General features: G+C 40.1%; 1 protein-coding gene across 5 annotated transcripts in view; it reads left to right on the top strand.

Annotated features, from left to right (window-relative positions):
• Positions 1-16273, top strand: part of FHOD3 (formin homology 2 domain containing 3) — a 712282-nt gene that overhangs the window by 675199 nt on the left and 20810 nt on the right. For 4 of the 5 annotated variants that reach the window (XM_043977896.1, XM_043977898.1, XM_043977899.1 and 1 more), the window contains 2 exons: positions 8044-8067; positions 12959-13130. In XM_043977896.1, the coding sequence (XP_043833831.1) occupies positions 8044-8067; positions 12959-13130 (196 nt within the window). The remainder of the gene's footprint in view (positions 1-8043; positions 8068-12958; positions 13131-16273) is intronic. The other variant, XM_043977897.1, reaches the window with a different exon arrangement.

Genomic DNA, 16273 nt, shown 5'->3' with positions numbered 1-16273 from the left:
AAATCTCCCAAACTGGATAATAATACTCCTAGGTACAAAGCCACTGAAAACTTGGATGAGCGTGGCTGAGTCGCTTAACCTTCATTGGCCTTTCTTTCATCACCTATAAAACAACAGGATTGCACTAGCTTATATCTGAGGTCCTTTCCTGGTCTAACATTCTGTGAACTATGATCTTTATCAACCGTAAAGCCCAGCATTATCCCCAGAGGCCCAGAAAAAACCACTAATTGGACATTAGTGAATGATTCCCATCAGGACTCTATCCCCAGGCAGGAGAGAGAAAACCTATTTCAGATGACAGCCATTATTAGAACCAGGGAGATTCATGGCTCAGAATTTTGTTTCTAGACCTACAGACTCATGTCTTCATCTCTAGTTCTGGAGCTCCAGGACTCCCCCTGGGGGTCAAGGTCAAACTTGCTTCCAGGAATCAGAAAACTCAGAACTCAAGCTTTCAGGCATCACTGGAACCTTCTAGAGACGCTTGGACCCCTTCCGTCAGTGATGGTGACGACTGGGTTTTCTTTTTAGTATTCCTACCTCTTGGCTTCTGTATCCAGAGGATGATAAGCATCCTTCTACCTGAGGACTAAAAACGTATGAAAAGAAACTGAGGTCAGGTGGGAAACTCCTTGCCCAAATGTCATCTCCAGGGAACTGAAAAAATAGAAGGCTTCCCTCAATTTAGTCAAACAAATATTTGCTAAGCCAAACTGAGCAACAAGAAATGTGAATGGGGAGAAAAAACTACTCAGCTGAGACTTGTCAGAAAGGATGAATAGAAGAGGTAGCACCAGGAGTAAGCCTTAAAAGGAGAGTTTTAACAATATAATAACAATAATAATATTTGATGGTGTTTGCTATGTGGGAGGTGGGTGCTATTATTATCCCCATTTTACAGGTAAGGAAACTGAGGTAGGCAGAAGTTATGTGACTTTCCCAGGGTCACATAGCTAGTAAGTGTATGAGGCTGGATTTGAACTTAGGTCTTCCTGTTCCCAGGTCACACAACCCACTACGCCAACTTAGCTGACAATGAAGTATATGGACAAGCAAGGGTTCCATTATGAGCTCAGTCACTTATTCTGTGCCTGTCTTTTGAGGCTTGGCCTAGTTTTATTCAGAAACAGATTAATAAAATCAGAACCCAGGTCTTACTGACTCCAGACCCAGAACTGTGTTCACTGTGACACAACAAATCAATGTTGAAAACCTTTTTTTTTTTTTTTTTTTGGTGAGGTAATTGGGGTTAAGTGACCTGCCCAGGGTCACACAGCTAGTGTTAAGTGTTAAGTGTCTGAGGTCGGATTTGAACTCGGGTACTCCTGAATCCAGGGCCGGTGCTCTATCCACTGTGCCATCTAGCTACCCCGAAAACCTTTTTTTTTTAAAGCATCTGCTGTGTTTTTGCAAATGCTGTTAAACTGCTGTTCTTTGCCATATACCTAAAAGTAAAAATCTACTAAATCTTCCCTTTTCAGATTAGAAACACAAGAGAACATTTCTAAAATTTTTATTTATGTTATATTAAATTATATTCAGAATTTCATATCAAATTATATCTTATATACTTGAAGTTTCTCCAAGTACTGATGTTTGTGGGGAGGTGAGGGCAGGGGATGACCAGAATCCAATCCATCCTTCAGTTTTTCAAAGTAGAAAAACCCAGCCTTCCTGCTTATGGAAAGAAGAGGCATCTCTCACTTCTTTTCCTCTGTCCAGTCTTCATTCACGCAGCCACATCCCCATCTACTGGAACTTCAGGATATTGCCTTTAAAGGCTTTTTCAAGGAAAATGGTGCCTGCCACCTTATGCTTGTGTCTTTTTAGCTGTGGGAATCACAGAATCTCAGACTGGTCAGCTGGAACCTGAGTGAAAGGAGTCATTCTACAAACAGACTCATCCAGTCTTTGCTTAAAAACCTCAAATTAAGGGGAGTTCCCCACTTCCTGAGGCAATCCATTCCACTTTTGAATAGCTCTAACAGTTTGTAAAAGTTTGGGATTGGGGAGAGGCGTCATTTGTTTTTGCTTAAATGTTTAACTTAAATTTGCCTTTTGGCAACATTTTTTGAAAAAATATTATATTTTCCCCCAATTACATGTTAAAACAGTTCTGAGCATTTTTTTTGTATTTTTTTTTTTTTTTGCGGGGCAATGAGGGTTAAGTGACTTGCCAAGGTCACACAGCTAGTAAGTGTCAAGTGTCTGAGGCTGGATTTTAACTCAGATCCTCCTGAATCCAGGGCTGGTGCTTTATCCATTGCACCACCTAGCTGCCCCAGTTCTTAGCATTTTTTAGAAAGTTTGGAGTTTAAAATTTTATCCCTCCTTCTCTCTTCCCTCCCTTTATGCCTCCTTTCCACCCTCCTCCCTTTATTCCTGAAAAGACAAGCATCTGAAGCCAAGGAAAACAAACATACCTCTAAATGATACCTTTTACATGCTCTGTCTGTCATGTCCCTGTTAATTCTAATCATCTCTAGTTCCTTCAACCTGTCTTCAGATAACATCCTCTGGAGACTCTTTAGTATCTTGGTTACCCTCCTCTGGACAACCAGGAGCATATTGCTGTCCTTCTAAAATGTGGCACCCAGATCTGAATGCAATATTTCAGTAGTGGTGTGATTGGGACACAGTATAGCAGAACTGTCACCTGCAAAACTTATGCCTCTCTTAATGCTGCCCAAGATTGTATTTGTTTTCTTGACTTCCATATTCTACCCTTGGTTCGTATTGAGCTTGTGGTCCATAAGACCTCAAGATATTTTCCAGATTACCTGCTGTCTAATCATGCTTCGCCCATCTTCTATTTTTAATGTTGACCTTTTTTTTTTTTTACATTTATCCCATTGAATTCATTCAATTAAATTTGACCCAATAATCTAAATTCTCTCAAGCTATTTTTGAATTCTCACTCTCTCATAGTGTATTAACTGTCCTGCCCATCTTTTGGAGCAACTACAAATTTGATGTGCATGCCTTCTATGCCTTTATTCAATTCAATGATAAAAACATTCAACAGGACCAATCATAGATCCCTCAGGCATTCCATTGGAAACTCCCTTACAAGCTGATTTCCTTAGATGGAGCCGTGTAACCAGTTCCAGATTCACCTAATTGTACTATCATAAACTCCTTTAAGGGGTCCAGCCCTATCCTATGCCAGGTATTGAAGAGGGGAAAGAAAAAGAAGTCCACCCTACCCTCAAAGAGCTTACAGCCTATTTGAGGAGATAAGATGCATTTCTGTGAAACAACCAAAGAATAACAAGCTTTTATTTGCTCATGCAAGTTTGAAACACCATGATTCTAAAAGACTACACAGGGTTGGAAAGGACCTCCAAGGTTCTCTAGTATGAGCCACATCTAAACAGGAATCCTGCCTATGACATTCATGACAAGTGGTCATCCAAACTGCTTATGAGGACCACCACTGGCAGGGAGCTAGCTACTTCTGTGGTCCATGGTTAAATTGTTAGCAAGTTTCTCCTTACTTTGAACTGAAACCCCACCCTTAGCATCTAGTTTTCCCCTCTTCTTTTTTTTTTTTTTTTTTTGCAGGCAATGGGGGTTAAGTGACTTTCCCAGAGTCACACAGCTAGTAAGTGTCAAGTGTCTGAGGCCGGATTTGAACTCAGGTACTCCTGAATCCAGGGCCGGTGCTTTAACCACTGCGCCATCTAGCTGCCCCCTTCCCCTCTTCTTAATCTCCTTTTGGGTCGTGGACCTCTTTGGCTGTCTGATGCAACCTATAGACCTATTTCCAAAGTAATGTTTTTAAATCCATATGATTTACAAAGGAAACCAGTTCTACTGAAATACAGTTATCAAGGTCACAGACCTCAGGTTAAGATCTGCTCTAGAAAAAAATCTCACCCATTTTCTTCATCTCTTCTTCATCCTGTCTCCCCTGAGACTATTATTCTTTGGGCTAAGCTTCCCATTTTCTTCCACAGATCTTCAAATGGCCTGGTCTCCAGTCCCACCATGATTCTGGTCACATCCCTTTGGATGCTTGCCATCCTATCAATGTTCTTCCTAAAGTATTAAGTCTAAAGGTACACAAATCTACAACTTTGGTCTGGATTTGATTCAGTTCATTTAAACAAACATCCATTGAGCTCTTCTGTGTAAGAGACTAAGGGAGATACAGAGATGAATAAGATATTTTTCTACCCTCAAGGTTCTTAGAATGTGGTAGAAAAGATAAGGCATGTCTGCAAATGAGTGTAGTATAAAGATGATTGTTGTAAGTCCCTTGAGAGAGGCTCCACGTTCCAATCCACACTCCATTCAGCTACCAAACTGAACCTCCTAAAGAGCAAATGTGGTCATGTCACCAACTCCACCCAGACAACCCCAAGGGCTCCCTATTGCTTCCAGAACCAAATTCTCCATTTGGCTTTTAAAGCCCTCCATAATATGGCTCTTTTCTACACTTCATCTCCACCTCCTGGGCTTCCTTGGCCTCCTTCAAATCTCAGATAAAGTCCTACCTTCTGCCAGAAGCCTTTCCTGACTCCCCTTAATGCTAGTGACTTCTCTCAGTTGGTTATCTCCATTTTGTCCTGAATATACCTTGTTTGAACATAGTCATTTTCATTTCATTTCTAATGGGGAGACCCCATTAGACTGTGAGATCCTTGAGAGCATGAGTGGGTTTTTTGCCTTTACGTTTTGTTTTTTGTAGCCACAGCACTTAGCTTAGTGCCTAGCTCATAGTTGTTGTTGTATTGTTTCAGTCACATCCTACTCTTCATGACCCCATTTTGGGGTTTTCTTGGCAAAGATATTGTAGTGGTTTGCCATTTCTTTCTTCAGCTCATTTTACAGATGAGGAACTGAGACAAACAGGGTTCAGTGACTTGTCTAGGGACACACAGCTAGTAAGTGTTGGAGGCCAAATTTTATCTCAGGAAGATATCTTCCTGATTTTTTTTTGCCCAGGGTCACACAGCTATTGAGTGTCAAGTGTCTGAGGCCTGATTTGAACTCAGGTCCTCCTGAATCCAGGGCGTTGCTTTATCCACTGCACCACCTAGCTGCCCTCTGTCTTCCTGATTCTACACCTGGTGCTCTATCCATTGTACCATCTAGCTTCCCCCTAACACATAGTAGGCACCTAATAAATGCTATTTGACAGGATTGACTGATTGTAAAGAAAATGCTGTGGAAGAACAGATCAGGAAGAAATCACCTATGACATGGGAGATAAGGGCTAAAGCATCAGAAGAGGCATTGTGGAAGGTGAGGAGGGTGGGAACCAAGGATTTTGGAGAAGTGACTTGTCCAAGGTCACACAACTAACTAGTTTCAACTCATCTTGTCTGAGTCTTTTGACTACAATTTGAAGGCTCTTTCAATTACCTCATGCTTCAGTATCTACCAGAAATAAACTTTGTAACATTAGTAGACCCAAGCTTATTAAATCACCAGCCCAGCTAAATTCTAAGTAAATCTAAAAATAATGATAATCATAATAATAAGTTCCAAAATAGGAATATTTTGATAGTTTGCATTACTGTCTTCCAACATTCTGATGTCCTTTTGAAGTACTATCTAACACAGAGCCAGACCAAATGGGGAGCTGAATAAACCCCATGCTGCTATTTTCAACCATGTTACAGTTTATACTTCCAAAAGAAGTTTATTTCTCAATGAAATTAGCCCACACAGTCAGAAGTCTAAGCAGTAAAGCATATCACAGGCACATTTTGAATAAGAAAACTGTTAACATTCTTTAGTAAGGGGAGAAGAAAAGCTAATGCATGGGTAACTATTAAAATGAAAAATTACATCATTCAGTCAATAGTTATTTATTAAGTACTAATATATGCAAAGGACTCTGCTATTCTATCAACTAGAACATAGGGACAGAACCAAGATAAAGCATAAAAGGGAGATGTGTAACGTTCTGCATTTGTACTAAAAAACATCAGATTATACAACCATGAGATTACACAGTTCTGCAATGTGTGAGATCTAGCCTTGGAAATAGTTTTTGTGAAAAAGACTAGGGGTTTTAATTGGCCATAAAGTCAGGATGAGCCATCAATTCACAGCAGAAGTTATAAACAGGTAAAGATATTTTAGATGGCATGAATAGAAGTTTCGTGCCCAGGTTTCAGGAGCTAATTCATCTCACTGTACTCTGTGTTGGTCCAACCCCATCTGGAGTGACCAGGTGGAGGGTACCTACAGGAGGCCCTTGACAAATTGGAGTACCTCAACTTGGAGGGCAACCAGAATAGGGAAGAGTCTGGAAACCATAGCATTCAAGGAAAGAGGACTTTTTGTAAGGCAAGTGATAGTTGTCTTCAAGTACTCACAGAATTTTCATGTAGAAAAGGAAATTACATTTATCCTGTGCGGCTCCAGGGAGCAAAATTTTAAAAATTTATTTTGGAGGCAGATTTTGGCTTAGTTAAACAAAAGAGCTTCCAAAAATTAAAAGAAAGCAAAATTATAATAATTAAAATTTCTCTATCATGTCAAAAATTATAAAGCCCTCTCCTATATCAACTTGATTTAGGTAGTACAATTATTATTATCCCTATTTTTCAGGTAAGAAAATTGAGGTTAAAAGAAATTACTATAAGCAACTTGTACATGTCTCATAGATAAGTGACATGGCAGGGACTTACTTGAACCCAGGTCTCTTGTTTCTTCTTGATTCCTAGCTCAGTATTTGTAGGATTTGGCACTTAAGGACAACAGTGGATAGAGCACTGGGCTTGGAATCAGGAAGATTCATCTTCATGAGTTCCAATCCAGCCTCAGACACGTACTAGCTGTGTGATCCTGGAGAAGTCACTGGACCCTGTTTGCCTCAGTTTCCTCATCTATAAGGTGAGCTGAAGAAGGAAATGGCAAACCACTCCAGGATCTTTGCTGAGAAAACCCCAAAATGTAGTCACAAAGAGTTGGACACAACTGAAAAACTACTAAACAACAACATCACTAGAATTATTCAATGAGCAATGAAATGACAACCTTTAAGTTCTTTCAGATTCTGAGATAGAATTATTTTTATTGAGCACTTTATTTCTGTAAAGCACTATATGTACTATCTCCTGTGAGAGATATTGAAGAAGTATAAAATCTAATCCTTGCCCTCAAGTAGTTTATAATCTTCTTGGGGAAGCAAAATAAACATTCAGGAAAAAGTCATACAAGGCAGTCTAAGTGATGAATTACATGATACAGACTTGATATGCTATAAGAGGTCTCTGGATGGGGAGAGATCAGTAAGGTCTGGAGTTCTTGAAGCAGGCTTCCTGTAAATCTTGGGTAAGACTTGAATTGGAAGATAGTTACAAGTTCAAGAAGCAGAGCTTGAAGAGAATATTACAGGCACCAGGAACCATCTAAGTAGAGGCACAAGACAAGGAGGAGAGACAAGCGTGGCATGTCCATAGGAGAGGATGGAGACTGTTGAGAAATAGTGGAAAATAAAATGAATTCTTCTATTAGACTCTAAGCTCCCTGAGAACAAGGCCCATGTCTATTTCACCTTTTCAATATCTGTAGCTTCTAGCAGGGTGTCAGTGACATTTTAGGTGCTTAGCAAATGTTTGTTGGATTGAATAGATGAATGAAAGATGTATAATGAGGGTAGGATCTCAGCATGGAGAATCTCCAAAGGTAGGAAAAGGAGAATCATAAAATTTGAGATCGAAAAGGTAGCTTAAAGATCATCTGATCCAGGCTTTTCAATTCACAGAGATAGGGCTCAAGAGAGCACTCATGGGGGACCAGAGAGGTTGCCCAAGGACACACAGTTAGCTGATATCAGATCTGGGACAGAATCAAGATCTCCCAAATCACAGTTCATCACACTTTATGCTACATTATATTTAGCTTACATTTTCTGAGGTAGGCAATGGGGATCCACTTGGAACATTGCCATCATTTTTATGTTTACTGAGCTTATTTGGGATATGAGGGTAATGTGAAGAACTCTAAGAACATGCTTTGTTTTTGTACCTGCTAAGAATCCTTTCTATCTTCTGTGTATTATTTGTCCCTTTCTGATAGACCGATGAAGATGATGAAGTTGAGGTATGTTTACTTAAAAGGCTTGGAATGATCCTTTTGACCTCTTTTGTGTGTGCTGTGAAGTCTGTTCCTAACATTAACAGTGTGAAGTGCTTAGAATTTTCTGGTTTTTATAATTAAACTAAAACTGTGGTTTTAAAAAATTAATTGCTATTGCACCAGTGTTGGTAGTTAGCATTTATTATTAATTAATATTAATATTATGTATATGTATATATATATCAGTAAAGAATTGACCATGTGTTAGTTAGCATGAGTGGGAGAAAAGCCCCAGAAGACCCATACTGTCTCTCAGAGAATCTAGCATGTGGTCTCAAGGAGAGTTCAGAAGACCTACAAAACTTACACTGTCCTAAAAGAGGGAGCCAAGAGCAGAGAGTGCGTCCAGAGAGGCCTTTTCCAAGAGTTTTTATCCTCTTTTGATAGAGGCGGGTCATTGGTTAGCATCATTCAATTCCATTGGTTGACATGACTTGAGGGTAGTCTAAATTAAAATGAACTCTACAGATGACATCAGGGAAAGACCCTCACTCAAGTTCCTTAAGGCAAAGTCCATAATCTATTAGACTCTTGTCTAACTCAGAGAAAGACAGATGGAATCAATCTCCATTTCTTTTGTTCCCTTGGGTTTGTCCCAGGCAAGGAGAACATGACTTTCTGGTTTTGGGGGGGGGGGGACTGATCACTGGACCCCCCAAGAAATTAATTATTAATAATTATTTTTTCACATTTTGAAATTTAGGGGCTTGAAACCAATACTCAGGATTTTCTGTTTGGTCATTTGTTTTTACCATTAACAACCTCTTATTGAAAGAGGGGATCATTGCTTCCTTTCATTCTGCTAGGAGATGGAATTTTCAGGAATTTCAGGCAGGCTTCTCAGCTTTTCCTCACCATTGGAAGTGAACAGAAACAAGGAAAAATGCCCACTTACACCTCAGGGATAGCCCAGATCTTTTTGGTGAAATAAGGGGCTTAAGAGTTGGATGTTAACTCTTAAACAACTCTTGAACATAAAATATTACCAGGAATATGGAAAATAAGACCTATTCTTACTTTTTCTGATTCTCCTAATTTGTTTCTTGAAATCGAAATTACCTGATATTTGCATTAATTGAACCTAGTAATAAAAATGGCAATAGAATGAGGTGAGGATGACAGGAGAGGGGGGTTATCATTAGGAAATGTTAAGTGACAGCCATCTAGACTTTATTGTTCTAGATTGAAAGCTTTGTAGAATGCTTTATAAAGCTGCCTTACTGCTGTGGCTAGGGCTGGATCTATAGACTGCCAAACCACCGGGTAAAAAGGAAGTCAAGTTATGGAATGCTATGTCATGTCCCCCAAATCTAGATAACAGAATTTTTCAGGATTCATCTAGATATTTGGCATCATGGAACCACTACATGAAGGGCTAGCTTACCTCCATTAAAATACTACTATGATTGGTCTAGCATTTACAGGTTTGTAGAATAAGAGAACATCAGTTTGCATGTCTTTTTACAGACAATTATTAAAACTACTAAATGTCTGTCACTAGCAGTAGTAGTGGCTGTTATCTCACTGTTCCAGCATGAGTTTACATGTACTATAACATGTATATATCTTTCCCCAGATTTTTACTTTTTGCCCATCACTACTTCCAGGTTTAAATGCCTTTTCCAAATTATGAGCTGGTATATACAACCCATTGTGGGAAATGGAATACTGCACCTGATCACAGATATTTGGAAACTCATAGATGCTTTAATTTTTCCATATTCACTGGGTATTTGGTGCAAATCATAATCTCATGTGCAGCTACTACCCAAGTCTCCATAGTGTGAGAACAATATGATGCCCCATCCTAAAGTCTTACTTAGACCCCAAAATCTGAGCCAATGTTAATGATGCTTCTTTACTATGAAAGAATAAACCTTAAATCAGTTTGTGAAAACAGAATCCCTGAAAGAAAATTCTGACTTCTTTTATTCGTTTATCCATATATATTTATATCTATATCTATATATGTATTATATATGTATATGTGGATGGATGGACATATATTTTTTTCTTTTGAGACTGTCTCCCTTTCTCTCCCAGGCTGGAAGTACAGTGCCCACTCATGGAGTGATCCCCACATGGGAACTTCAACCTTTTCTGTTTCCCATCCTGAGCTAGTTTCCCCTCCTTAGGAAGTTTAGTATCTCCCTTCACCCCTCAAAGGATCATCATATTGGGTTAATTCAAATACCAGATTGGCTTAGGGCACAACCTTAACCTGCATGGTAGCAGGAATTTACACACTATACATTTACCCTGACATCATATCTTTTTGGTCCTTTTTGAGAATGAAAGACAAAAACACTCTACACTGATATGGGCCACCACACCCAGCTATCTATATACATCCTAACTAGGAAAAAAGTGATTGGCTGGATTGAATAGAAACCCAATGAATAAGAGGATCAGTTGTTCCCTAGACAATTCATTTTTTCACTATCGTATTTATCAATAATGTATTACATAGAATGTCCATTCATCCATTCATTTATTAAATAAACATTTATTAAGGACCTATTAAACACTGCTAAGGGTATAGATCAGTATGCTAAGTGTTGGGGAGATGTGGAGTCTAAAAGAGACACAGTCACTGTTCCCAGAGGAGATGACACAAACACATATAATCATAATATAAACAATTACTCAGATGTGGTCAGTCTATTCATGCTCATTTCAGATAGTGACCAATCAGATCAACTATATACTATCCTTTTAACTGCATAATGATTAGATGTTATTGTAAGGTCTTTTAAGGCCTTGCTGGCAAGAAAATGGACCCCCTTTTCAGGAATGCTAAATCCCTATGGCCTATCTGATGATCTTACCCATCACTAACCTGAATTCAAACCCTGCTTCAGTCATACATTGGCTATGTGGCCCTGGGCAGTTCTCTAAGACTACAAAGTTGCCTAGGAGGTACTGACCTGCCCTAATAAGAGTTTCCTTCTCCTAGAATTCCCTGTACCAATGAAATTAGAGGTCCCCACCTTGTCCCCATCCCTTTATGGCAATGTAACCTTTTTTTTTTTTCTTAACAGGAAGTCTGACACACTCAATCTATGTCACATGTAAGATCGTACCATAGGTAAATTAGGAGAGAAAGGAATAGTGTACCTATCAGATCTTTGGAAAGGAGAACAGTTTTTGACCAAACATGAGATAGAGTATATTATAAAATGCAAAGTGGATGATTTTGATTATATTAAATTAAAAAATTTTTGTACACATGTAAGATCGTAAAATTAGCTCTCCTTCCTTTTCCCCCTCAATAGTCAGTCATAGTTCAACATACATGTACTCTATGATGAGGACTTGGACAGACCCTGTATAGAAGGCAGCTACAGAAAGAAATGAAAGCCATCAAGGAATGGGTGGTCTCTTGAGGGAAACACAATACAGATACAGAAAGATGAAAGGATGGTTGCAAAGAAGCATTAGTCAGTGTGACTGTGAAGTAACAAGGCTGGTTCCTATTAGCAAATCAGAAATAGCTAGATAGATAGATAGACAGACAGACAGATAGATAGAGAGATAGATAGATAGATGGATGGATGATAAGGGGCAGCTAGGTGGCATAGTGGATAGAGCACCGACCCTGGAGTCAGGAGTACCTGAGTTCAAATCCGGCCTCAGACACTTAACACTTACTAGCTGTATGACCCTGGGCAAGTCACTTAACCCCAATTGCCTCACTAAAAAACAAAACAAAACAAAAAAACGATAGATGATAAAACAAATGAGTCAGTCTTAATTATATCACTTTTGTAGTCACACTATGGCCAAGGAGAACACAAGATAACAAAGACCTTCCATTATTCTGTTTCTCCATTCCTGGCTCACTGAGATGGTTCTGCTGCTACAAATAGGATTTGTTTTCCTGAGTCTCATTCATCTGTGTTAGTGTTGAATCCAGATTTTACTGTCCTTAGGAGGCAGCTCTGTGTAGTTGGAAGGAGGAATGGACCCGGGAATCAAGACACCTGAGTTTTAGTCCTGGCCCTGCTACTCACTACATTTGATAAGTCGCTTCTCCCTTGGCCTCAGTTACCTAATCTGTAAAAATGTGAGGGTTGGACTAGTCTTCAGCACCAAAATTCTTAGCCTCCCTTATAAAACTCCATTGTCATAAAGGCTCTCGCAAATGCTGCAGTGTCCTTGTTCTATGTTTGTTGGCACTTAATCTACCATAATAAGGCTCAATACATTTAATCGACTGTATGATAAGACATATTTTATTATTCTGAGAAGATTCTGGGATAGATGCATGCAATTGATTGAAAAAGCTCTGCCTGCAGTTAACCGTTTCCAGTGGGACCTGATTAAGAGAGTTCACAAAGGAAGTTGACATAAAACCAACTAGAGTTGATGGATTTGTTGGTATGCTCAACAAGTTGCAAAGAAAGTGTAAACCTGCAATGGGGGGGGTGTAGTTTATTCTCCAGGAAGTTCCCTTAATAGTGAAACTACAGGTCCAGTCCCTATCCTGTCCCCCAACAAGGTCCTTCTTCAGGTAAACAAAAGAGCCAAGAGCTCTCCTTTTTCACAACAAAACCGGTCACATAAATGTTTTCCCCAAATGAGATATTTATAGAGCACTTTGCAAACATCAAATAGCTATGTAAATGCTGTCATCATCATCATCTTCATCTCCAAATAGATAAACAGACAACAGCCCCTGTAAACTGTGGTGATAGTTGGATCTGCAGGGGCAGCGTGCCTCACTAACAGCATTCTGTTTGCCTTTTTACTTTTTGAACTGAATTCGGGCTAGGGATTTCCTTTTCCCTCTTGAACAGAATTCAGCTGTTCCAGAAAGGTGACAAAAATCCTGACTCGGATTGCCTTTTTGCAGACCGGAAAATTCTCCAGCAGTTCCACCCCCTCCCAGAGCCAACCACAGGGACTGGAATATGCAGAAGATGCAGCTGAACATGAGAATATGAAGGCTGTGCTGAAAACCTCCTCCACTGGTGAAGAGGGCACCTCTGTACTGGGAGTGAGGACACGCAGCCGAGCCAGTCGAGGTAATTTGCCACTTTTTTCTGTTCCTTATAGCTTCCAAGCTTCAATGGGATTGGCTTTTCAGTCATCAATCTAGGGTTCCGAACTTGGGGTCTGGGAACATGGTCTAACTGTATTTCAATATAATTGGTTTTCTATGTGATGCTGGGTACAGTTATCCCAAGGGTTAGAGGTACGGTGCACCCCCATGATCTGGAAAAACTGCATAAATTTTTTTGGCTTTCTGTTCATACGAGAGAAGAAATTTGAATTCTTTTTCTTTTGTGGGATGTTTATAGTACTTTATTGTTAAATTTGGGTTAAGTATTAGGTCATAGGCTGTATTATACAATACCATCCATATATTTTATGCATTTCTGAGTTTCTAAACTTTTTCAGTGTTATCTGCTGGCCTTCACATGTCATCTGTGGCTTCTGCAACAGCCCCTCTCCCCCAAAAAAATTCTCATTTAATTTCTTATGCAAACCCATGATATATTGAAACCATGATGGGGAAAATTGTAGTATGGAAGGGATAACTGTATTTTATTTTGTGCATTTGAGCGTTATTCTGACAAGTGGTCCCTTGGCTTCACCCAGGCTGCCAGAGGGGTCCATGACACAGAAAAGATTAAAGGTCCCTATCGTAGGAAGGAACCTCAAAGGCCATCTAGTCTACCCTCATTTTAAAGATGAAACTGAGGCCTAGAGACATTACAAATGGCTTGACCAAGGTCAAGGTACAAAACAATTTGAAAAACAGAAAGTTCTATGCCAAGGTAGTGTTAAGGGTTAAAATTCTAGCTAAACTGTCTAAAATATCTAATGAGTGGTCGCCAATAAATTATAAGCTTTAGCAAGAGTTAGACTTTTAAGCATTTATTAAGGAGAATAAGAATTTGGTAAAGAGAGAGAGAAAGGCCTAGATTCCTATCTATTCAAGGGAGAGCACATTTCTAGCTCCCTTCTCCACCAGAGTCCAGAGGAAAGAGCCCCTGAGTCAGCGCCAGTCTCTTCCTTCCTCCTCCCACTAGTCCGCGTCACTTCCTCCCGCCAAAAAAAAGACTCCTGGTCTTGCCCTCAAAGACCTTCGCTTCACGGGCAGAACTCTTCTACAGTAAGTCTCCAGCAGGTGGCGTCATTCCAATCGTTACAGTAGGTGTTTAACCTACCTGGAGGTATCGTGGTCAAGGTACAAAACAATTTGAAAAACAGAAAGTTCTATGCCAAGGTAGGTGTTTAACCTACCTGGAGGTATCGTGGTCAACTGAAGATGGAAAAGGAGGAAGCATCATCTTCATGGACAGAGAGATACTTGTATCACTGGTACCATTTTATGACACAAAATAAATACTTAACAGAACAGTGTCCATTATCTGGCTCTGGATTTTGCCTCTGTCATCCCTGCTCCCCCAGGGCATACCACCTCCTACCAATGCCAGCCTCCTCCCTGTCCATTGGTGACTGGCAAGTGAATTGGGGGATGGATTTTACTCACCGGGGAATTCCTATACTAGTGAATTCCCTGTCTTTAAAGATCCAGCCTTTAAAGGTTTAAAGGCCTTTCCCTATTACCCAGCCTATAGCTAGCTTTCCCTCCCCTGAACTCATAACACTTAGGATAATTGCTAACATTTTTTAATCTCTTTAAGGTTTATGCATTCTCTCATTTGAGCCTCATAATCACCCTGTATTACCAAGTATTGTTAGGTCCATTTTACAGATGAGGAAATTAAGGCTCAAAAAGGTTACATGACTTGACCATGTCCACATAGCTAGTGAGTGTCAGAGACGGGATATGAATAATCCAGGTCTTCCTGATTCCCAGTTCCAACGTTCTGTTCATGACCACATGTCGTCTCTCACTTCCTGCCTGTCCCACTTGTCTGGCCCTTCAGATATGCTGCTTTGTGACTTCTCTTGTACTGTTCTCTAACTTTTTACATGTGCATATCTTATCTTCACACAAACTTTAAATATGGAGTGGGGAGAGGGGGAAGCAAACAGGTGATTTCACAAAACTATCCAATCCTAAATGACTTTGGAAAACCATAATCAGGGGCCTCCCCGGCAATGGCAAAAGAAATTATCTATAGGCTGTCTGGATCAGAGAATGATCACACTAATCATCAGCCAGCTTTAGACCACCAGTGCTGACCCTTCAACACAGGCCTCCTAGGTAGGCCATACATTTTGTTCCTGAAGAATTGCTGATGGAATTCTTAAAATCCTGAAGATCCCCATGGATTAAATAAAGGGAATGACAATGTGGAGAGAGCTTCTCTTGATGGGCTCCCAGCAACCTAGCCCTTGACTGTCTGAGGAATGGGGATAATTATCTTGTAATGTCTTTTTGCATACAAAGTGTATTTTCTTGCATAATTGGAAGAGGGGAGGAAATTTAACAGTGGTAAATTTTCAGAAGGCCTGGTCAGGGAACAAAGCCAATGAAAAACCACTGAAGGGCCTTCCCATGGGATTCCCCTGAGGATAGTCAATAGAGGTCTAGATTTCCAGCCCTCTCTGTGTCCTTTATGGCAGTCTGGTTCCTGGACCATATGAGATGTGGCCCTCACTGCTAACATTTTAGTCTGACTCAGTCTAGTTCCACCTCCTCTAATCTTCAAAACAACAATAATGGCTGGTAATTACTAGGGCATGCAGCCTGTGGGTACTCACTGGATGATAACTAGGTGACTCTCTGGAAAAAAAAAAAAAAGCCTGCATTGGGTTTTGGTTGGTTTGGTTTTTTAATCTCATCTGGATTAGTCCTTGTTACAATTTCTAAATTGGTGCTCATGAAATGTCCTTGTGGCAAAGGGCCGGTCATTAAACCTGTACCCCCTCCCCCACCCCCACCCCTGCTCCTTGTCACAGCTCTGTGTGAGTCTGAGCACAGGGATATGGATGATGATAAAACACAAGGAAAGAATAATTGGCTAATGGTTACATCTACTGTTGATATGGTGGCATAATTTCCAGGGAGAATCTTTTCTCACTTGAGAGTTTAAAATCTGCCTACTCAGAAGTGTGTGCTGTTTTTCTGGTCTGTTTATTGTGAACTATTTGCCTAGGCAGCACACAAGGTAGCATAGTGGATAGAGTGTGGGGCCTGGAGTTAGGAAGACTCATCTTCCTGAGTTCAAATCTGGCCTCACACACTTAC

Source organism: Dromiciops gliroides, chromosome 1 (assembly GCF_019393635.1).
Source record: "Dromiciops gliroides isolate mDroGli1 chromosome 1, mDroGli1.pri, whole genome shotgun sequence".
Lineage (NCBI taxonomy): Eukaryota > Metazoa > Chordata > Mammalia > Microbiotheria > Microbiotheriidae > Dromiciops > Dromiciops gliroides.
This window is presented reverse-complemented; position numbering and strand designations above follow the sequence as displayed.